This window comes from Stigmatopora nigra, chromosome 7 (assembly GCF_051989575.1).
Source record: "Stigmatopora nigra isolate UIUO_SnigA chromosome 7, RoL_Snig_1.1, whole genome shotgun sequence".
Classification (NCBI taxonomy): Eukaryota; Metazoa; Chordata; class Actinopteri; order Syngnathiformes; family Syngnathidae; genus Stigmatopora; species Stigmatopora nigra.
Genome location: NC_135514.1, coordinates 2715233 through 2738854, shown reverse-complemented (window position 1 = coordinate 2738854; position 23622 = coordinate 2715233). Strand labels below are relative to the sequence as shown.

Here is a 23622-nt window from a genome sequence, read left to right as displayed (position 1 = left end):
CTAATCACAGTTAAAAGAAAGTGTTAACAACCAATGACAATTGAGCCTTTAACAGAGCCTGTAATTTGCTGACCTCTGGTAAATTGAGGCAAAGAGAGAATGGTTACACTGTGGGCCCAAAGTCAGCTGGGATAGGCTCCAGCACCCCCCGCAACCCTGTTTAGCAACAGCATGCAGCTCTTCCTGTGTGCCCAGAACACTCACAAGCTTGAGGTTACAGGAGAGTAGACTGGGCCAGATTAAGGTAAAACTAGTTACAATTTTTATTATTATTTTTTTTTTAAACACCTAAGCCTATCTATTGAATCTGCCCTCTCTATATATGCTAACCTTTGCTTTTTTTGTTGCAAGGCTTACCTTTTTACCACCAACATGAAGCCTGCCCAGAGCACTCACATCCTTGAGGTTACAGGAGAGATTGGGCCAGATCAAGGTAAAACAAGTTCGAAAAAAAGAAACCACTTACCGTATTTTGCTGTTTAATATACCCGGGTATGTTAAATGATTTTGTGCATGTCAAGCCTAATTTGTGTGCATATAAGCCATACCATTGATTCAGTCATCATCTTTTCAGTGACAAATACAGCGCATATATGAGAAAATACTGTAAGTTTTCTCGACACTGAGTCCAATTTATATAAGAGACAGACTACCACATTGCATACAGTATGCATTTAGAAAAATGTAAAAATCAACTGTTGATGTTATGTAGTTGAATCAACTAAACTTTTATTTTCTTGGGGGGGAAAAAGGAAAACGTTGCACTTTATCTCTGTGATATCTCTCTTACTTGCTACGGATTCAAGGTTAATAATTCCAGTCAACATTCTGATAGCCTTGTAACACATTTTATTAAGATCACCACTGAAAGAGGATGTGTTCCTATGTGAGAAAACCTGCAAATGGGCAGGCAGAGTCAAGAAAATAAAAAATCTGTAATCCCAAAACATTGGCCTGATTTTCCCTCTCTTCAAAACTTGTTGCTTGGTTCATTCATTGCCTATATAAAGCTTGTGGGAAGAACCTGCTTAGTTGGTCATTGTTAATAGAATAGCATTTCCCTGATTCAGACACACAGTTGAACTCACAAAACAGCTAATCAAAAACCCAAGTCATGTCCATCTATGGTGTCGAAACAGATTCAAGTCATCAATCTCTTCTTAAAAACTGGCTTCGGTGCCGTCTGATCTATGCACAACAGCGTGCCTTGCCTGCGGATTTGGGCACTTTACCCACCATGTATTGCATGTCCTTGCATTCATTATTTATTCATCATGGATCCCGAAACAGTAAAGAACATGTCGACACTGTACAAAAGGGAGACGGGGCATTCAAGGGTGCTGCAAAGTCTTGGCAGTGATATACAGAACCCATGCGCACACAAACACACAATTTACATCTCTATTATCATGATGTTCCCAGAGACTGGGAGTATAAAAGCTGTCACATTTGATCCTAGCAACAACAGATACAATAACAACAGATAACGGAGACAGATTAAGGAGAAAACCTTATTGTTGTTTTTTCTTTTAACCAACACTTAACTTGAAATTTGTCTATAATTATTAAAGTATAAAATAAATCCAATCGGATTTAACAAAACCTTTATCCGAGCAAAAAACAATTTACTTGGGCAGGCTGACCTAATGGTAGAGTAGACTGTGGGTTTGATCCTCGCCCTGTTTGCCATGTTGAAATATTTTTGAGCAAGATACTGATTGGATCAGGGTTATCGGTCAGTGAAGGTGAGGGCGTCAAAACACTTTGAGCATGAAGGGAAAAAAAGCCTTATATAAGTGATAGTCCATTTAACTTAGCACTAAACCAAACAAAGTGGCCAGAAAATACACGGGAAAATAAATCCCCTAAGAACATCCGATAGATAGTGTGCGAGAAAAACTAATTCCGAAAAGTGTCCATGGAGAGCAGTTAAAACATTTTATTTAAAAGTAAAAATGCATTTATATAAATTTAGTCATCCAAAATGAATAATAGTTTGCCAGAGGAAAAACTTTCAATTGGATTAAGTGCAAAAAAAGCTAAACGGTCAAGATATTTAAGTAATTCTTACATTAGTATTCTACAAAAATGTTCAATTCATTTACGAAGGAAACAATTGTTAAACATTTGGCATGTGAACCCAGAGGAGAAACACCTCGTATGCAATTATCCCTAATTTGAATTATCAATAAAAATTTAGATCTATTTATTAGCAGTCAGCCACCCAACTTCTTAAATTCCTTTTCAAACTTTTCCAATTTCCAACACTGTCTCTTGGGTATATCTCCCTCTAGCCTTCTTAGGTCTATATAATACATTTACCTCAATTTAACCACACAGACAAGTAAAAAAATATCCATGAGATCCTGCCACATGCAAGGAATGCAAATAGAGAGTAAGCGATAAGAAAAGCATTTGATGCAGGTGCATTTACAAAATCATAATGCTGATGGAAGTACTCTACTTGGACAAATGTAGTTAGAACAATGAAGAAAAAATAACTTTGGGCTACATCAAGTGATAATGATCTTGGCTGTAATAGTGGAATTTAAGAGCCCATAATCTGAAAATTCCGTAATGGAGTAGTGGGTGACTGGTTTTTAGATCTGAGGTTAAATCCCAGATTTACCAGAAGGGTGGAAGGATTGATGGACAAAATATAATATATGATTCAGATATTTCTTAGGCCAGCAGAGAAGGCTTTGAAGGCCCTGATGGCACACCACTGATAAGCTCCCACGACTCTGAAGAATATGGAAGATAACTGAATGAACTATTAAAATACTCATCATTTAACAACAGTTTTATGGGTTTTATTAGGCACCAGAAAGTCCAGCAAAACAGGAAAAATTGTGTATTTTGTTAAAACATTTGGGATACCTGCAAGCTATTTTAAATTGTCAAAAGAGGCACATTTTTTTTATTACTTCTGAAATTAGACTACCAAAGATAACACCATCATTTTTTGAATTGATGCTGTTTATTTTAACATATTTAACCTCTACAGCCATTTACTAATGAATCTGTCTGGTCAACAAATCCAAGAAGGACAATTGTGAGTCACTGAGCCCATTTGTCTCAGAGTCAATGAGAAAGCTCAGTGACCATGCATGTTTGGGCATTCAACAATTTATTTGTGTACATCAACCTTCACACGACACTGCCTCAATTAAAAATAGTTTCTTTTTATTGTTTTTTCAATCGCATTAAAGCTCGTCTGAATTTAAACTAAATGTATATACCTTGTCAACAATTTTGTGGGAACAATTCACTCAAATATTGAGTTACCTAACCAAAATCGATGTGCTCATTTATAATGTTTAAGTTAAACTTAGTCATTTTTAAGCACATCCTCACTTGAAACTTACTACTGAGAGAACAAAAACAAACATCACAGGCCAAAGAATATACTGTTACCTGGTCCTACGTCATTTTGTGTGTTGGGCGATATGTGCGGAGAAAAACTTGAGTGCATTTCCTGTGTTTTCGTGGGTTTTTGCCACATCCCAAAACGCATGGTAGGCTGGTTGAACACTCTAAATCAGGAGTGGCAAACATGCGGCTCCTAGACAAAAAATGTGAATTATATTTTTAAAATAATTGGCAGATTGAATTTTTTTAACGCTGCTTCAGAGGTAACGGACCGCTAATCGACTGTGTTTTTGTGTGTTTGCGTGTGTTTTGGCAGGTGACTGTGTGAAGTGGCTCTTTGGCTCTTAGTTTAAAATTTGTACTCTGTGTCTAACTTGTTCGCCATCCCTGCTCTAAATTGTCCGTTGGTATGAGTGTGAGCGTGAATATTTGTCTGTCTTTCCTGCGATTGGCTGGCGACCAATTAAGGCTGTCTCTCACTTTGTGCCTATATGGGTTAGGCTCCCGCACCTGGGAGAAAGGCACTATTAGATGTATCATGCAATTTTCCCCACACAAAACAGTTGTGTAAACGTTGCCTAATATAATAGTAGCAAGACCAGAAATAATAATACAATGAATACAAAGTTGCATTCTGTTTTAAATACATAATTTATGTGCATCCATTGACTTAAAAACATTGTTTCATTGTGACAAATGAAGGCATTATTCTCGAGCAGCATAAAACCTTTCATTCTCTACTTTGTAATTTTTGTATTTGTTGCTGTTATACAATACTCTCAGTGCCTTTATAATGCCTAACAACTAAATAAGACAACACCCACGTTGCAAAATCATTGTTCACAGTGCACAAAAAAAGGAATAAAAAGTGTGAAAATATAAATACTAATGAGTGCTGCTATTCTGGCAAAAGTCCTTCGAGACGTAATGTTACTAAGCATTCATCCTGAGGTATGTTCCTCAAAACGACCCATTTGCAAGGCACAACAACGACGTGGCTTTACGATTTTGCATTGCTGCCATTGATCAACAAATAGTCCTTAATGGGTTCATTACAGTGTTCTGCCTATAATGATTCTTTACTACTTGGGGAGTTTATAATGTTCCATTGACAGCTATTGCCATGAGGGGGAGTACGTTCCTGAGGTTTGCCACAAATATGTCAGAATCTTGGGAAATCTCACATTTGGTTAGACCACCAAGTGTTCCTGGAAGCAAACGAGTTTCGTTGAGGCCTAAAAATAAGACTAATACTCCCACTGTGGCATTTGGATCTGAATGAAATCGGTACAATTGGTGGGATTTCTGATCCCATGAAGCTAATCATTTTAAGAACCTTTCAAGAACAGTTGACATCAATACAGTGATGACAAAAAAAGTAGTAAAACCCAACCTAGTCTTTACCGTAAAAGCATACTGCAGATTTCTACATGGTAAACTCTTAACATCACCGAATTCATTTGTGCTTGTACTTGGGTGTTGAAAACCAATCAGCTGGTACTCTTTACATGGTTATTGTGTATGGTTTATCGGGTATATGAGAGACAAGCTGGATTTATCATCAAACAGTTTCCGATTCGACAGCTAACAAGATTGTTTATACAATGTAGCTACAAAAATATAATTTGCGTTTCAACACTTGTATAACACAGTTGGTTTTTAAAGCAAAACACTTGTTTTGAGTTAGCTGAGTAATCCTTTCTGGGAAAACACATTCCAAAAAGTAGAAGCTGTCCAAAGTTTGAGTACTTTGTTATAAACTTGGACATTTGGCTGTTTTGCGGTGAAACGTTGAACACATAGACGTGTTTTATTTTATCCTCATTTTTTTGCAACAACATTTTTTTATGGATTGAGTGATTAAAACATTCTAAAATTGCTAAGAGAAAGGAAGCCAAAATTAAGATATCTGTTTTCATTGTCAAATAAATTAACCAATTGGTCATTGAAATCAATTACTACTCCATTAACAGAAACATAATTACAGAGAATATGTCATTAATGCACACTTGCTCTTCATCAGGGGTGGCCAAGTCCGATCCTCGAGAGCCCCTATCCAGTCTGTTTTGCATGTCTCGCTCCACCAACACACCTGAATCCAATAATTGGCATCGGTATGAAGGTTCTAGGCAGCTGATGAGTTGATCATTTTAATCAGGTGTGGTAGAGGAGGGACAGATGGAAAACAGACTGGATTTGGGCTCTCGAGGACTGGATTTGCTCTACATGGTCACCACTTCCATTTATCAGCACCAAGTCCAAGTGTTCTCTGACGTTAACCAGAAGTCTTCATGATTTTTCACCCTGAACACCCTACCGGTTTCTTCTGTGTTACTCGGATACAGGCTCGGAGAGAGGCTAGGTTCACCAAGCTTAGCTCTCGGGCAAAGGGTGTGTCAGTGTGGACTCCTGGACGTGGACGCAAAACAACGGAAATCCATTCCAGGGTTACGGTCAGGCCACTAATCCCAGTCTGGAAATTTTTGCAGAGAGGAAGGAATGAACGATGAAGACGATTGGTTTGGGACACGAGTGGAGGTCCAGTTGCTGTAGGAGAACAATGGATACAGAGACATGAAACATGCAACCTGAAGGAGGGAAAATAAGCAGACACATTCTGAGTAAGTGTAAAAGTGACATTAAAATGTCAACATTTCCTAGTGCAATATAGATTAGACATCAAGATAGCTGGAAGAACAAAGCTCTTTTTCTTCCTCACCTAACAATGGGGTATCTCAATGGCACTATGACTCAGTTCCTTTCCTGAGGCCTGTAAGGAAGCTTCAACCAATAAAATCCCTCTTAAATCACAGTTTTCTTGCGCTAATAAAACGCGGATGACGACTGCTATTCTCTAGTAAACCATGTCGCATTAATTAAGGTCGTCTATACTACCCCCCATCTGCTGACAATTTGTGATAAAATACTACTATGACTCGTCTTGGGCAGTACTTAATTTTAATCGATGAATATATTCAATGAACATACACTGTCCTGCCATAGGCACATAGTAGTTAGCGCTGAAATAGATGTGCACACAAACAAAAATTGTTATGAGTGTGGGGGAAAAAAAGCAAAACTAGGGTTTGTGTCCATTCATTCTTTCAGAGATTAAATACAAAAATCTACCATATAGTCCGTGAGCGGGATACAGAGCTCACCTGTGTTCACGTTACAATCTTGGTGCCTTGAGCAAAAGCATTTTACATATGCTTAAAGAGAATAAGTTAACAAAAAAATGCTTTAAAGGCTTGACTGTAGCCAACAGCAAATTACAACACTTCATGATAAGGGAAATAACTATCTTTATGTGCCACTTTATTTTTATAATTCTCTCCTAGTGTTTACATTTTCAAGCATTGTTAAATGTTTGTATTAATAAATACTAATTTGGGACTATTTGTTAGTATTTCGTAAAAAAATAGTGTGTCATTTTCAGTATAAGTGTAAATTTAATTTTTTATGATTTAAAGTTTAATGATGCAGAAATTGAATCTTGACCATATGGTCATCATGCTAAACCTGTCTAATAACAGTTATTTGGTCCACTAACAATTAGTATTCCTGTTTTATTATATATAGGAGGCCTCAACCTTTCTTCTAAAAATAATTATGACCCATCCTAGCTGAATACTTTAAGAAAAATAGCATTGCACCCGTAGTGCTTACAATGACTAAGTATTGGATAATAGCATAATTATGATCATGTACTGCATGAAAAATTCTTCTTAAATCAATTCATTTTTTAAATATACTGTAGCCAATATATAGATTTTCATATAAAACTTTCAGGTGGCTCTTTAGGTTTGGTTCAGGGGAAATGCCTCTGCGAGGAAAGGTAAACAGTCATGTGGGGACAAATTTAGAAACAGATTGTGTTTGTGCCAAATAACGACAGTAACTTGATGAAGAAAAGGCCCAGCAGATTTGTCTTTTGAAAGTATGGCTAATGAGCCATCAGCCGAATCCCCAAGTAGTACCCTGGGAATTTTAGGAAGCCACGTTGATGACAAAATGTCTCCTTGTAGCCAACAGAGACATTTAATTTATACTTAGCTGTAAATAATGAGTGGGACATTCTAATAGAATGTCTCAGTTTACATGAGATAAATCCTATAATCCAAGAGGGTAATTAATTTTAGCCCCTTTTAGCATGTCAATGCTGTCTTTCTAGAAACTGTCAGTCTTAGAACTGACAGCAACATTAATATTCATGGTGTGCTCAGATGTTGTCAAGGGGGTGAAAAAAGTGACAGTTTCCAAAGCGCAAATGCCAACTTTTTATAAGGAAGAGGCCTTTGGCAGTCGATTTTGTAAACTTGACCGTAATTAGTCCTGACTTCTTGAAAACAGGAGTAATCTCAATGTTTTAAGCAGTGGTTTGAATTGATTTAAAGTCTCACCACACGGGCTGGACTGTTGGCTGCTCGTGACTTTGTCCTAGGAGATATTCTGTGAACATTTCCAGCCAATTTCAGGCCAACAGTTTGCCTGTATTTGAATTTTTACTTGACTTCTTTCAATACCAGAAAACTTGCACTATTCAGATGACCCTATGAAACTTTACGACACAATTACCATCGTAAATTATAGTCCTCACCCTGTTATAGACAAGAAACACCTGGATATCATCACTTGTATCGCTGTTACATTTAAATTTGTAATTTTTCAGTTTTTTAAAGAGAGAACAACACTCACAATCTCCCCTTCCTTTCCTCCAAAGTCCAGGAATAGCAGTCGAACTCCATCATCCGACGACATCCTCAGTTTTTCATAAGGGTAGTACAGGAGTACTCGTTTTTTGGTCGACAATTGACGCCGCCCCTCGTCTCCATTCTCGCCATCTCGGACTTTGTGTTCAGCCAAAACGGAGAAGCCCTGCTCGTAGTGGATCACCAGCTGGCACTCCTGACCTAGGTAAAGACAACCTGAAACATCCGTTGAAAATGTTCATAAGTTAGGAATCATTTATATTTTGCATGTAAATGACGGTTGATAGAATACGAGCATACAAAAAAAGTTTATGCCTAAACTGGGAGAGTCACTTTATAGTCTACTTTGCTTTTTTAAAAAGAGTTCCATATGGGCATTTCTATCCTCCCACATTTTTCTAGATTAAAGTGTGTACATTAAAAACTAAGAGTTAAAGGAAAGAAGTATGATTTGAGATACCTTAAGCTCTACGGTTTTGCTAAGGTCTTTAAAACATAGCTTTTAGATAAGACACTAATCCCTCAGGTTTAAAAGAATGAACTATAGCATCTTGACAAGAAGCATTTACCTATTCAACCTTTTACCACAGCAACCTTAACCATTTTTTTGTAGGAAATTCTTCAAAGTTAAATTGGGTTCTTAGTCTGACAAGGAGGAAATAATCCTTTAATACTTAAGCAATTGGTTGGGAAATCTTGGGACCTGTGCCATATCCCAGTGTGCTGCCAATAAACATGTAGTCATACCATGAGAACCTTATGGATGTTGGACAAAATGTCCCAGCAAAATAATTGGATGTTTGCCAAAAAGTACATCATCTAGTCATCTCAATCGTAAAAAGTGAACTGCTCTAAATAGTATAACCTCATGATAAAAAAGAAATGATTATTTCTCCAAAAAAGAACAAGCCTAATAAGGGGGAAAGAGATATCTTTGCTGCAAATGCACAGAAAAATAAAATGATCATTATTCTGTTTTGGTTTTTGTGCCCACTGGAATAAACATAACTCCTCCATTTTTTACAAGCAGTGCTGTATTAATTTGTAGTTATTTCAGAAACATTTTTTTTCGTTTTTCCTTTAAAAAAACAAAAAGAAGACTGTCAACATTTTGTGGTTAACCAAGGATACACTTTAGGACCAATACAGGTAATTGTGTGCTTGTTAGGTTTGCTTGCCAATCAATTTCTTTTAATTGACAGCTTTGGATGTGGTCTTGTCAGGTATGGTGGAATTCCATTTGACTCCCAGTTTAATCAATTCATAGATGTTCTATAGCACTTGTTCTCATTAGGTTTGCTGGAGTTTGTAACAATTGAAACTTGGGAAGAGGCTGAGTGCATCATTGACTGGTCGCCAGTCAATTGTACCACAAATGCAAATCAAAATTAAAACGAAAATGCATTCCCACCAACATTCACACCTATGGACAAGTTAGCCTTCGAAGAACCTAACATGTTTTTTGACCTTGAAAGTACCCTGCTGAAACCAATACAAGCACATGGAGACAATGCAAACTCTGCACATTATAACTAAATAGAGCCCTGGCCGGACGTTTGGTCACCTGGACGACACCAAATGTCGGGCGACCAAATGTACCGGCGACCAAACGTCCGACGACCAAACGTCCGACTACCAAATAGAGCCTACCTAAAATTGTAATTTTTTTTTTGGCAGGTGCCCAACTGATAACTTCTATAGTCCATCTACTTCATCGAGGCAAAAAATGCCCCAAAAAGTTGTGCACTCTAACTTGCAGACTCATCTTCTTCCTGTATGTCAGGTATGCTTATTTGCTATGTCAGATTAACAATGACTGATTATTTGTTGGCTATAAACACCATGCAGCATCATTTGTCACTTCTTACTCCATAAAGCATTTTTTTTACTCTCTATTTACTTTATTTTACACACTTTTTAATTTACACATCAAATCTGCTTGGCTGCCAAGCAATGAAATCAGGATGCATTTCATTTTCATTATTTGAAGGGCTCCAAGTCGGTCTTGGTACACAATGGCCCGATGCTTTTTTTCCCCTCTTTTTTTAACATTATAAGCTTCTTTCTCTTGACATCATTTCCTCTATAGAGCTGCATGTTTGGGCAAAGAAAGGACAGAGAGCCAGAGGCAAGTTATTATCTCGCCTTTGTTTACTGATAGCCTGAAAAGGACGTGTTTACACTGTGTGTGTGTGTGGGGGGGGGGGGGTCTGCCTGCGTGTGGGCGTGTATGTGTGTACAGGGAGAGCACAGTAATACATGGTTGTGTGTGGACTGCATTTATTCAAGTATGTGTGTTACTGTTCCCTGTAACATGGCTTGGGCATCTTTTATATGACAGGATTATTTTTTTCCTTATTGCCGGTAATAAATTATGAAACACTAATCCTATCCTCATCCAAGATGAGAGGAGGGTGATCTGTTTTTACAATTTCCATTCAAATGCTTTTTTTTTTTGCTTTCCAAATGTACTAACAGCACTTTCAGATGACAACATAAGAAGTGGATTCCAATAACAATCGCTACTAAAGGGGAATATCTACTGTGGTGGAATAATTGGATTGGAACTTTATTTCATCCCGTATTCGGGAAATTTCCTTGGTTGCCGTATCAAGACAGTACCAAGCAGACCAAACCACGCGAATGGGTGGGATTGAGTCGCAAAGGTCGCAAAACAACAAAGAAAAAAAGCACACAGTAAAAGGAAAAGTGTATGTGAAGCATTAAGAAATATTAAAATGCAATTAAAAAATATAGAAAAGCAGGAAAAAGGATGTACAGCAATCCCTCGAATACTGCGCTTAATGTAAACTAGACATGGCCACAATAAACGAAAAACCGCAAAGTAAGATGACCCCCATTACAAATGCTTTTTGCCCTGTCTTAATTCAACAATTCAGAGTAGCAAACCCTAGATTAAATTAGAATAGATTGATTGGAATACGAAAACTATACTACCACCCTCCTGATTTGAGGTTCATATCAGTAGACTTCCCATCCAAGCTTTCATCTGGAGCTAATTTAGCTGATTTTGGACAAACCGATTCACTCATATGTCAACAATAAAGTCAAGTTGCTGATTGACTTTCAAAAAAGCGACCCGTCAATACTAGTAAAGTCCTCGTCCACACGAGTATTTCACAAAAAGGACATTTCCCTACGGTGTGGCCTTTCATCCACAGCGGCTTGAGTGTTTAGAACGTCGTCCTCACAGCTGTGTTCGAATCCAGGTCGGTCCACCTGTGTGGAGTTTCTATGTTCTCTCTGGGCCTGTGTGGGTTTTCTCCGGGTACTCCGGTTTCTTCCCACATTCCAAAGACATGCATGGACACTCTAAATTGCCCCTAGGTATGAGTATGAATGTGAACGGCTGTCTATCTGCTTGGGCCATGCGATTGGCTGGCCACCTATGCAGTCACCTGGGATAGGCTCCAGCACCCCCCACAACGAGGATAAATCAGTTCAGAGAATGAATGCTTGAAAATGACATTAAATGTAGGTTACATATTGATGATATTAGAACCCTACTGTGTTGCACTTAAGGCACCACAGCAGGTGGATTATGGTAATTTTAACTTCTGCTCTTAGTAATATACATTTTTAAAGCATTATAAATTAGGCAACCTTCAGGTTTCCTTGTCAGGTACCTGCTCATTAAATTTAAATTCTTTTTTCAACATTATGTCCTGCAGCTTCCATATTTCTGCCATGCTTGTGAAACGCCCCTTTATCCTATACCTATTGTATATATTAAAACACTAAAAGAATGTTACATTTTTATGATTAATTTAATGAAACCTGGTCGTGGGTACAATGGGTATTTAAAAGTGACTGGCAAATCCATATTTTCATATTAAAGTCAGAACAAAATGAATACTGCTGCACCTATAAGGGAAAGCAAGTTATCTGAGAAAGCCCTGAAGGAAAAAAACGTGTGTTATGCATATATAATGTGAGGAGTATGCATGCTAAAAAAAAAAAAAATTAAAAAGATACATTTTTGACATTTCAATTTTCTGACATGCACTTGTAGATATTTACATTGTCAAATATTGTGGAACCATTAACAAGATTAGTGGAGACCAAAACAACAAAACAACCTGCATTCCAATTACTAGAAAATGATTGTTTTTCCTTAAAGGCACACATGTCTGCAATTAGTCATTGAACATTAGTTTAATCTGAATTGACAGATACATTTCCTGAACAACCTCACATTTCTGTGGTCAAGGGTTCGATCCCAGCCTTCCTGTGTGGAGTTAGGCTCCGACACCCCCATAACCCTTGTGAGGATAAGTGGTTTGGAAAATAAATAAATTAAGGAATATATAGCTTTTACTTATATATATACAGCATTTACTTGGTTGTGTTTGTTCAGGATTTATTATTTATATTAGATTTATTTTTCGTCTATTTATATCGTCAAACTACTTCAAAGAAGCAGCTGTTTGTTTTGCAGTTATTTCTGAAAGAAATTGATGTGGACTTTTTGATTACCTGTGCGTGAGAAAAATAAAATAAAATCGATAAAAGCGCAAAGAAAATAATTTCGATTCTATGCTTGCTACAAAGCATGTATTTTTCCAATAAAGCATTTAGTCATAGCGCTCAGTACGATTAGGAAAAGTCACATTTCTGCTAGCTACACATGACACGCCTAACATGATTGTTATAACGAACCTTTTGGCTTTTAAATGTGTCAATTTCAGACGTGATTGAGTACTTTCATCTTGGATAAGTGAGTGCAAAAGCAATGCAAATCAGCTTGCTTGTGATAAGTGATGCAAAAATGACAGTAATAAAGAGGATGACAAGCTACTATCGGGCAGACGTCAATGTTGGATACAAAAGGGGGGCGTCTGAAGTAAAACTTGGCATCGTGTGAAGGGTTGGTTGGTGAGGGGAGGGCGTGTGGGGTGCTGAATCAATGGGAGACATGCAGTTCCCAGGACATTTTGCGGAGGGGGAGAAAAGGGAGGCAAAGCCAGCGAGAGAGATGGGGGAGGGAGTTCCGTTGGAATTCCCTCGACAATTGATACACAATTACAAACATGCCGAGAAAACGCTGTTCTCATCTATAAATAGCTTGTAAACATCTTCCAAATGCTGCTCGACTACCTTCTGTGGATGTTTGTGTTAACATTCTGCTTCATGAGCTAGCTTCAAGACTTTCTTTTAGGCTATGCATTCTACATTCTCTTGACTTCTCAGCGCATATACGTTTTGCTGGAACATGCCATAACATATTATCTGAGGAGCCTTCACAGGATCCCTGCACTATGACCTGTGCCGCTTATTTCCCTTTCCTTTTCTTCTACCTTTGTCAGTAAATGCATATACTTCTCAGTTTCGAGAGGTTACATCCATATTTAACATGACATTTATGGTAAACACTTTTTATAGTGAGTTGGACCTTGACTTGACAAGTGTCGCCTTGCGAACATTTCTTTTCATTTTTTTAATAAGTGCAATCATTCATTGGGTTATCACCACCCCCCACCTCCTCCGAAGTCACATTTTGTAAAACTAACTTTTTCTCTTCACCCTAAAAATGGTTTGATATTTGGGGGGTGAGGGACTGGAAAGGATTTTTGTATTTCAATACGTTTTAATTCGGGAAATATATTTGGTATATTGTGTGAATAACTTAAGTATGGGATTGTAAACTTACAAGTCAAGGAACTGTAGTGTATACAAATATGTCTGTCTCTGTGTGATGTAGCTGTACTCACTCGTACTAACTTCTTTGATCATCTCAGCTGAAGCGTGACAGCCGTTGACTATTTGTCGAGTCCACAAGGACAAATCCTTGCTAGTTTCAGCCCGGAAAAGATAGGTCTCGATTCCAAGGCGCGTGCCAGTTCGTGTAGCAAAAAATAGCTCCGTTCCCGAGTAAGGAGACCCCATGTCAGGCCCAGAGTGCACCAGACTGGAGGGAGACAAAAAATAATGTTGAACGAACTGCGGAATCTGAAATGACAAACATGATTGTTCCATCATGCTGACTGACTTCTAAATTCTTCTCATTTTAGCAAAAAAAAAATAAAAGGAATGAATTTGCTCAAGACTTCCAACAGTAAAGCTTTCAAGGTGACATTTTTGTTACATTTAACATCTCATTTCATTTTCCGAACCGCTTTATCCTCACTAGGGTTGCGGGGGGTGCTGGAGTCTATCCCAGCTGACTTAGGGCCAGAGGCGGGGGACACCCTGAATTGGTGGCCAGCCAATCGCAGGGCACAAGGAGACAGACAACCATGCACACTCATACCTATACCTAGGGACAATTTAAAGTGTCCAATCAGCCTATAATGCATGTTTTTAGAATGTGGGTGGAAAACGGAGTATCTGGAGAAAACCCACACAGGGACACTGAGAAACATAACTACACACAGATGGACCGACCTGGATTTGAGGTTCCCCACTGTGAGGCTGACACGCTAACCACTCGCGCCACCGGGCCGCCCTACATTTTAACATCTAAACTTAAAGTTTTTCCAGTTTCTAAGAAGTTAAAAAGTCTCTTTTTCAAAAATACCTAAAATAAAACATAAGCTTAAAAAACTGCTGTTGACATCATCTCACTCTTTAAGCTTCCATGTCATGAAATGCTAAATGTACGGAGCGCACTGTGACTAAAAAGATACACGACTACTATGCAGTAAATTATATTGTACAGAAAAATGCACACTAGGAGAAATACTTTAAAAAAAAACTATGATAAAACTGTGGGGACGAGGTATGATTTTAATAACATGGTACTAAGAACTTGGAAAATAAAATACACAGCTTTACACTGACATATTAATCCTTCAAACTGTTATTTACAAAGTCACAAACAAGTTTCCACTGTATGAAGACAGACCCACCGTGTTGCCAGAAGAGGGTACGTGTGTGTTGGACTCTGCCAGGCCTCCTTGCTTCGTGGCAGGCTGTCAAAAAGCAGTAGGTCTTTCTCTGTCACAACCACCAACACAGGCTTCCAGCACTGCTTATCGCTTTCACTTTGCTGCACAAATACATAAAATAGCCTTCAATTTTAGAGAATTGACCTCAGAAAGTCTCTGAACAGGATCGAAATATGAAATGCTCCAATAACTTGTGCACACACTTGAATACATCTTTAAGAGATTAAATAAAATGTATTATACGTGCAGCTAATGATCCATTCTTGAGGAAACTGTGCACCCCATCCATTTTCTGGTAACTATTATGAGTGCTGCAGTACAGTGCAGAGTGGTGAGCACATCGACCTTTCTATTCTGAGATTAAAGGCTCAATCGATCTTCCTGTGTGGAGTTTACAGGTTGTCCAAATGCCTGCATGGGTTTTCTCCGGGTACTCTAGCTTCCTCCCACATTCCAAAATCACGTATCGGGTGATTGATTACAGGCGGCCAAGTGGAATTAGTGGTTAGCGCATCAGCCTCACAGCTCTGGGGTCCTGGGTTCAAATCCAGGTCATGTCCACTTGTGTGGAGTTTGTATGTTCTCCCCGGGCTTGCGTGGGTTTCCTCCGGGTACTCCGCTTTACTCCCACATTTCAAAAACATGCATGGTAGGCTGATTGGACACTCTAAATTGCCCCTAGGTATTTGTGCAAGTGCGCATGGTTGTCCTTCGTCTCCTTGTGCCCTGCGATGGGCTGGTGATTGATTACCCCAACTTACCCGTATGAGTGTGCACATGAATAGTTGTTTATCTATGTGTGCCGTGCAATGACTACATGCTATGTACATTTTCTTACAAAAGTTGCTCAACCCCAAACTCAAACAAACAGAGAGGGAATCTGTATGGAATACATAATACCTTCTCTTTGGTTTATATTCAGACATAAGACCCCCCCTCTCCCACCTCTTTTTCTTTTATAAGTCAATAACTGATCCAGAATACCAGTGAAATGAAATATGTGATAGAAATGCAAATTTCTATCACATCTTTCATCCTTCAATCCTTCATATTCAGAATTCATATACACCTTTGCTACGCAGCTCTGGCATGTTACATTCTTAACTCCTCTTATGACATTTTATCTACAGCACAGCTACCAAATCCTAAGCTGCTTTTACCCAATCACATGGCAGCATTTTACAGGATCAAGGGTCATCTTTTGAACAGAATCTGCCACAAGTAGCAGGAGTAATGTTTGGCTTTCGATTATATTCTTATTATGCTACTTTTCTTGCTCAGCTGTTATTGGCTTCTAATATTGTTAACTAAAACAACATAAAAACTACAATGTCAACCAACCCACAAAAAAAGATACACTGGAAAACACTGCTTACCTTCCCTGCCAGCCATCCCATGTTTCGAATCTCTTTGCTGCCAGCAACCTTTGACCTGGCTGTATGATGAATGACATCAGCGAGTGCTCGCTGTGAAGAAATCATCATCAAGAGAATACATACATATCTAGGTTTTACATATGTATCGATAGTTAAAGTCGCACTAAGGAGGTACTTTACTGAATTTGAGAAATTTGACTCTTTTTCATTTTCTGAACCGCTTATTCTCACAAGGGTAGCCGGGGTGGGGGTGCTGGAGCCTATCCCAGCTAACTATAGGCACCAGCCGGGGGAAAAAACTGAATTGGCAGCCAGCTAATTACAGAGCACAAGGAGATAGACAACCATTCACGCTCACACTCATAGTTAGGGCCAAGTTAGAGTGTCCAATCAGCCAACTGTTCATGTTTTGGGGATTTTGAAGGAAACTGGAGTACCGCAAACCCTCGATCCCAAAACTGTGAGGCCAAAGCCTGATGCCCGTAGTTAGCTGAGATAGACTCCAGCTCCCCCACGGCCCTTGTGAGGATAAGCGGTTCAGAAAATGAATGACTGACAAGAGTCAGTCATCTAATTAGTGTGGAAAAATTCATGATAATTGGACTTTAAGATGACAAGATTTTGTGTAAAAAAACATGTTTTTTTTTCTTTTTTTTTGGAACTAAGAGACAGACCTGCGTCAGCGTGGATGAGACAGCATGCATTGCTGAGAACCAAGTGAGGGCAGACGGCTGGTCCGGACAGCGCAGTACCACAGTGTGTCTGGCGTCAGGGGAGTGCAGCTCCACTTGTCTGGAAAAGACAATTTCATCACAAAGGTGACGTTGCCAACTGTCAACTCTTTATTGTTTTCTTTTTTTAGCTGTCTGTAAGCCACACACATTAAATGTTCTTTTGCATTTCAATCTAAGATACATTGCTGCCTATTACAAGTGTTATCAAACTACTATACTTTAATATTTCTTCAGGCCAATTCAGGCAAAAATAGGCATTTGCCTCTAAATTACCTTTACAAATGTCTTTTTTCCTATGAGGGAGTATTTCTGGCTTCCATCGACATGCATCTATAGAATGCTTCTGGGTACCAGCAGCTCTTTGATTCTCTTCTCAGGGAATGTAAATTTCAAAAAAGGTTCTGTCGCAGGCTTCATGGTGCATAATGCAATACGCTGCCATTTGAGATTGTTACCACCAGTGTGGTTAAATCTTATATAAGTAAATCATTCTAGTGTAGGAGAAAATGTATTTTTTTATAAGTGATGATTAACAAAAGCACATCATGAAGGCTACAGACGAGGAAAAGAAAATGTTAAATCTGTAGCAAAAAAATGTAAATTTCAAATGAGAAAAGCTAATTTTCTCAGCACTGATCAATTAAATAGAAAGTGCACCACGTGGAGCTGTTATGCTTGGAGCAACAATGATAAGCAATGAGGAGGAGAATAATGTTGAGTTTCAGCCTCGACACAAATGCAAACTTTATCTCTGTTGTTTACCAACATCCACATCCAGACTCAAAAGTCATCTGTTCATATACTTTTGTGGGAGTCAGAATGAAATTCTTCCTAACCATGTGTGGTTTATGTAAAGAGATTACGGGGGGTTGCGGTTTCGTGGTTTGACTCAAAAGCAGGGAAGCAGGCAGACACTAACGTAAGGTTAAATAATTAAGACTTATTTACAAAAACAACAAAGCCTTAAATACAAGAAAATGGGGAAAGTGACAGACTAACAACTAAGACAAATGAACCAAACCTTAAATGGAAGACAAAAGCGCAACGAGGCGCATTGGATGCGAATGTAGGACAGCTATTGGACTGAACAGGGCAGGATAGAAATAGGGAGATGATTTGGACAAGAACTCAAAAATAAACTGGGTTTAAAATAAACAGACATGGGTTGAGGAGACAATTACAAACAGATGGGTGACATGAGATGTCAATGGCTTTGGGGGTGTGCAATAATAATGTGCAATATCTTGAATTGAGAAATATTTTAGAATTTACCGTGCCTGGACGTGACTTTTTAGATTTTTATATTGCTTATTTATGTTTTTACTGGGAAAACGCACTTTGTGGACTAGAACCACTAATCTTGTTATAGTTTCGCAGCTGTGAATGATAAAGATTGAAAATTGATTGATTGATTGAGAGGCACCAGGGGCAGGGAAACGGCAGGTGAACTCAATGGGCAATCACAAGGACAGGTCACAAAGGGGAAAACGTTCAAACCAAAATCCGGACAAAACATGACAATGACTTATTTTTCCAAAATTAAATAATAACCAGATAAAAGCACAACAAATATTGAAGATATTTTTCATATATTCTTGAAGAACCTAAACTTTTGTTTAAGTTTCAGACTGAATAAAACTTGAGACAAAAAGTCGGGTGCAGTGAGACAGCATGTCACTGACTGACTCTCCTCATTATTTATATTATCATCCAATTAACTTGTGGAAATTGTACACCTCTCAAGATTAAAAATAAATTTCTTTCACACACTACTACAAAATCCCAATTATGATAAGGCACTACAAAACAACCTTAGTTTTCACAGGAAAACAAAAAAGTTTTCTGTTCCTCAACAATTCAACATCTTGCATATGTATCTGCAACAAAGATTTACTCAAAATAACTGCAACAAAACTAAGAAAACCAATACACACAGTATACCTCTGACATACTTAGACTTAGTCCAAAGCGGAGTTTGAAGTTTATAGACTGAATTCTCAGTCTGTTGTCATTTATCCCCATAGAATGTTAGTGTACAAGTAACAGTTTGCATGTACACAACATGACCGTTGCAATAGCTTGGGAAATTTTAAGAAGATCTGACGAGACTGTCTGAAATACTCGCATTTCATTGTCTAAAACAGGGGTCGGAAACCTTTTTGACAGAGAGCCATGCACAATTCATATTTGCAATTGTTATTCATTGAGAGCCATACTCAGAATTTACTAGAAATAAAAATACATGAAAAGGCATGCATTTTTAGTAATTTCACTGCCTTTAAAGTAGAAAAAATCTCAGAATTATCTTGACAAAATTGTTACCCTGATGCTAATCAATGGGATGCATGCATGCATGCTTGCATGCAGAAAGGTTTAATTAAAAACTGGAAGATTAAAGCAACTCTAGACGTAGTGTCCAGATTTGAGCTCACAGTTTAGCAGAGAGCCATAAGCACCCATTGAAAGAGCCACATGTGGCTCCCGAGCCATAGGTTCCCTACCCCTGGTCTAAAAAAAACAATACAGGTATTCAAAAATGGCTGCTTCAAGCAAGATTAAAGAAATATTGTCCTTTGTGAAAGATTATCTCCACCTTTAAAAATGCAGTTATTCTTTCTGCTGATGGTCACTTGATAAAAAAAAAGATTACAATTCCTTTAAATTCTAGTCATGATCTTGTGGAAGAAAATTCATCCCAAGGACTCTATTTAGAAAAGCAGTACTTTTTAAGCTATTTCAATTTTAAATATTCTCCCTGGTCGATGATAGTCAGTTGGGAAATCTGTTGTAAAAGTTAATAAGAGTGTGAATTATATAATAGGCTCATGAAGAGGAAATGGTGCAAAAGTAAAATAGGATGCTTCAGTTACCTGTTTTCAGGGTCTGCTGTGGTCATGGCTCGGGTTACATAACACATCTTTAGTGGAATGCACCTCCTGTCACCCTGAAGGGACAAGGATGGTTGAGGAGGTGAACTTGGAGTCCCCGGGGAGGAGGTAATGGAAGTACTGCCGAAACGCGGTGACTCTGGTGGGAGGGTCTCCCATCCAATCTCTGAGACAGGGGAGCCTTTTTTCACATACGGTGTGGCTTCTCGCATGTACTTCACTGGACAAGAGGGAAAAAAAGGGTATATGTCAGTATAATATACAAAAAAAAATGGAAGAGTACATGACTAAAGAGGAAGATCTGTGGATAAGAGTTGGGCAACAGAGTGCTAATCATGGTTCCCCTATTGTTAAATGTTTGTGGTTTTGCATCACATCTAGGAATGTTCTGTGTACGGTCAACGTAGCTTTTTCAGTTTCCGCCCACATTCCAAAAATACCAAAGTTTGGTTGAGTGAAAACTCAACAAGTGAGGCTTCTCACCTGGAAAAGCTCCATCTCAAACATGAGCCTCTTAAATGGCATGCAGCTTAACCAAACAGACACTACGCTCCCTGCAAAGATTCTGTAAAAATAAGGATAGTAAATGATGATTTTTAAAAGTAATTCTGTTCAGTCCATCTTGTACTGCACAAAAAAATCTGTAGGCTTCTAATCACTTTAGTCACTTTTTGTACATACTGATTTATGTGACCACTTCTACTTATTTACCATGCAGATTAGTTATTTATTCATGACTTTTTTTATTGATTATTTATTTATTATTATTATTTTTATAGAATATGTATGTTTTGTTCTTATGTTGACTACATATTTAGTGACAATTTGTTATTATTTATTTGTTTGTTTGTGGTTATTTGTGCACTTCATGGTGAAGCTTTAAATCTCATTATAATTGTATAATGACAATAAAAGCATTCAATTCAATTCTGAGGGTTTTTCAGCAAGAGACAGATCACGTACACAGGAGATAAAGACATGCATATCACAAGCTCAATATTTCTAGTGTATATCCCACGTACTGAAACCTTGGTATGCTTGTTATGTTGAACCGACGTATTTCACTGTAGACACTGTAAATAATTGGCAGATGGTCGGTGGCATTTTGGATTTAGAATTGGAGGTATTGTCAAAGGAGGAATGGTGGAACGGTAACAAGCCTAGCCGCCAACCCGTGGACCAGAACTGACAAGCTTTCATGAATGGTAGTGTAGTTTTACGTGACTGTCCTCAATAGCCCTCCAAAGACGGCATATGCAAAATAATAACCCGCCGACTCACACCAGCAATGTCAGATTACAGAGCCCAATAAGATCCGATGCTTTGATGTAGTAAAAAAAAAAAAATACAGGCTAAGACCGTACATGATAAAGAACTCCAGTAATGTGCTTTAGCTGTGACATGACAAGGGTTCCTTGCTTGCTGCTTCAGACTAAAAAAATAGAAAAATTAAAAAAACAGTACATACACACACACACAATGGTCGTGGGTGGTGCTGGAGCCCATCCCAGCTAACTACAGGCACCAGGTGGGGACACGCTGAATCGGTGTCCAACCAGACCAAATAAAAGTACTTGCCACTTGAACATCACCAGATTATCTCTTCTTCCCTCACATTTTTCCCTCCCTATTAATCAGATTATAAAGTTTCACCAGAACCACTGATTTTGATTGAATTATGGTGTGAAGCCACCTGATGGTTGTAGAGGTTCACTTGCCTGAATGTTCGGGCTCGATTCCCACTGGTAGCCATATGATTGTGAGTGCAAACAATTGTCTATCTCTCTGTGTGCCCTAAGGCTGACTTGCGACCACTCTAGGGCAAACTATGGCCCGCGGGCCGGATGTGGCCTTTTAATACGGGCCGCTGAAGTTGTCCAAATAATATATTTTAAATTTTTTCTTTGTTTTTTAAATATATTTTATTTGATATATTTATTTTATTTTATTATTTATTTATTTTTGCTCAAGATGGCGCCGTCGCGCGAAAGCCAGTGGCAGTAGCTCCGTCCTCTCTTATTTGTTTTTCGTGTTTTATAGCCCCTCTATCATTTTTTAAATTACATATTAAGATTTCTTAATACATTCCTTTTTACTTGACTTTGTACTTTATACTTTTTACTTTAATGATGAGGTATGAGTATGTTAATACTTTAATGTTTTTTTTCTGTTTATGTTTCATATGTACTGTTAACGGATGCAGTTTTTTATATGTATCGTATCTTGTGCTGACCCGGCCCATCTGTCAAATTTTTAAAGTCAATGTGGTCAACGCCTGGGTTAGGTCATCACATTGTGACAAAGATGAACAATATTTAGGTCAGTTTTTTTTTTCAGGAGATTGTGTTTTTTCTCCAGATTTGACATTTTTTTATTAGAGCAGAAGGTCGTTTGTACAAATATATTCTGACAAATAGTTTTTATTGTTCCGACTGTGCATCTCATTTTCAGTTCGCCACGATTCTTCTGATAAATGTGCCGGCAGTGACAAGCAGCTGGGCTCGGATTAAAATTCCCATTAGCTTGTCCAAAAGAGCTTCACATGTTAAAGTCTACTCAACCCCATCCAATTACATTTGGGAAATACTACACTTTATTTCCTCAGTTGCTCAAGAGCATTGGCAGTACAACCAGTTGTGAAACAACTTCATCAGTCTCATTAAATAGTTTTTGCCCCATCTTTGTTTTGTAACAATACTGACCTGCAGTCAAGGCAATGGTTCTTCAGTATGGCAATCTTAATTGGTAAGAAGATTAAGGGGATAGAGAAAAGTCCTCTTATTAGGTCTGTGAAAAGTAAGGCAGACGTTGAAAGAAGAAGAGACTGGAGGCAAAAAAAAGTGGGAAAGTGGATCTTGTGATTGTAGAATGAAAGCTTCCCTTGTAGGCTCTCTACAGGTAGCTGGCTATACTGCAAGACCTTTCATGAGACACTCACAGCAACTTTTAACACTGAATGTGATGTAACTTCATCTGTACCTCTACCAAGAACTTAGGGAACAAAATTGGACCGTGCAATGTGCATTTTGACTAGAAAATACAAATGAACAAAAGAAAAAGAAGAATGACATCACTTCAGTGAAGGAAAATAACCCTTGAGTGCACACAGGAACTAAAGAACTGCAATAGTGGAAGCAACCATTGCGAAAATGAGAGATGACACACCAGGGCTGTGACAAGAAAAAAAGGGAGATGTTTGGGGGGGGTCAGAATTTAGAAACAAGACAGACAAGACACAGCTGTAAAAATTGAGGTTCAAACTCAGTCTAATTTAATGACAGAGGAAACTACCCATGTGGGAAAGAGACAGTGGTTGGAAAAAAGCCAAAACAAAAACCAATACCATAATAGAGAAACACTCTGCTTACTTTAATTGGGTCTAGAAAGGGACTGGCACTCCCCCAGTTTCTATTCTCTTGAGAGGATTACACACCAAGTAAGTGTTTGGAAGTGGATCTCCCCAATGGAGGCCAAGTGGAACAGCTGTCACTGGACCTTTAGTGAAACCCACCAACAGTAACTGAAATGTTGGCATGTGTAAAGATCTCTTAACTCAGACAACAAAAGACCAAAGTAGTTAGGAAGAATAATCCTGCCTCAAACATGAGGACACTTATAGGGGAAAACGACTG

General features: G+C 38.3%; 1 protein-coding gene and 1 long non-coding RNA gene across 2 annotated transcripts in view; one reads left to right on the top strand and one right to left on the bottom strand.

The window, feature by feature from the left end:
• Positions 1-347: 347 nt before the first annotated feature.
• LOC144199250 (uncharacterized) lies at positions 348-20711 on the top strand. The gene is made up of 5 exons (XR_013326873.1): positions 348-433; positions 5862-5993; positions 8096-8289; positions 9762-9867; positions 17035-20711. It is a non-coding gene; the product is annotated as an uncharacterized LOC144199250 (long non-coding RNA).
• sntb1 (syntrophin, basic 1) overlaps positions 3422-23622 on the bottom strand; it is a 29738-nt gene continuing 9537 nt past the window's right edge. The window contains exons 2-8 of the mRNA XM_077720752.1: positions 19973-20210; positions 17043-17160; positions 16369-16458; positions 14954-15093; positions 13817-14013; positions 8071-8300; positions 3422-5919 (exon numbers count right to left, since the gene is read on the bottom strand). Of these exons, the coding sequence (XP_077576878.1) occupies positions 5827-5919; positions 8071-8300; positions 13817-14013; positions 14954-15093; positions 16369-16458; positions 17043-17160; positions 19973-20210 (1106 nt within the window). The 3' untranslated portion in view covers positions 3422-5826. The remainder of the gene's footprint in view (positions 5920-8070; positions 8301-13816; positions 14014-14953; positions 15094-16368; positions 16459-17042; positions 17161-19972; positions 20211-23622) is intronic.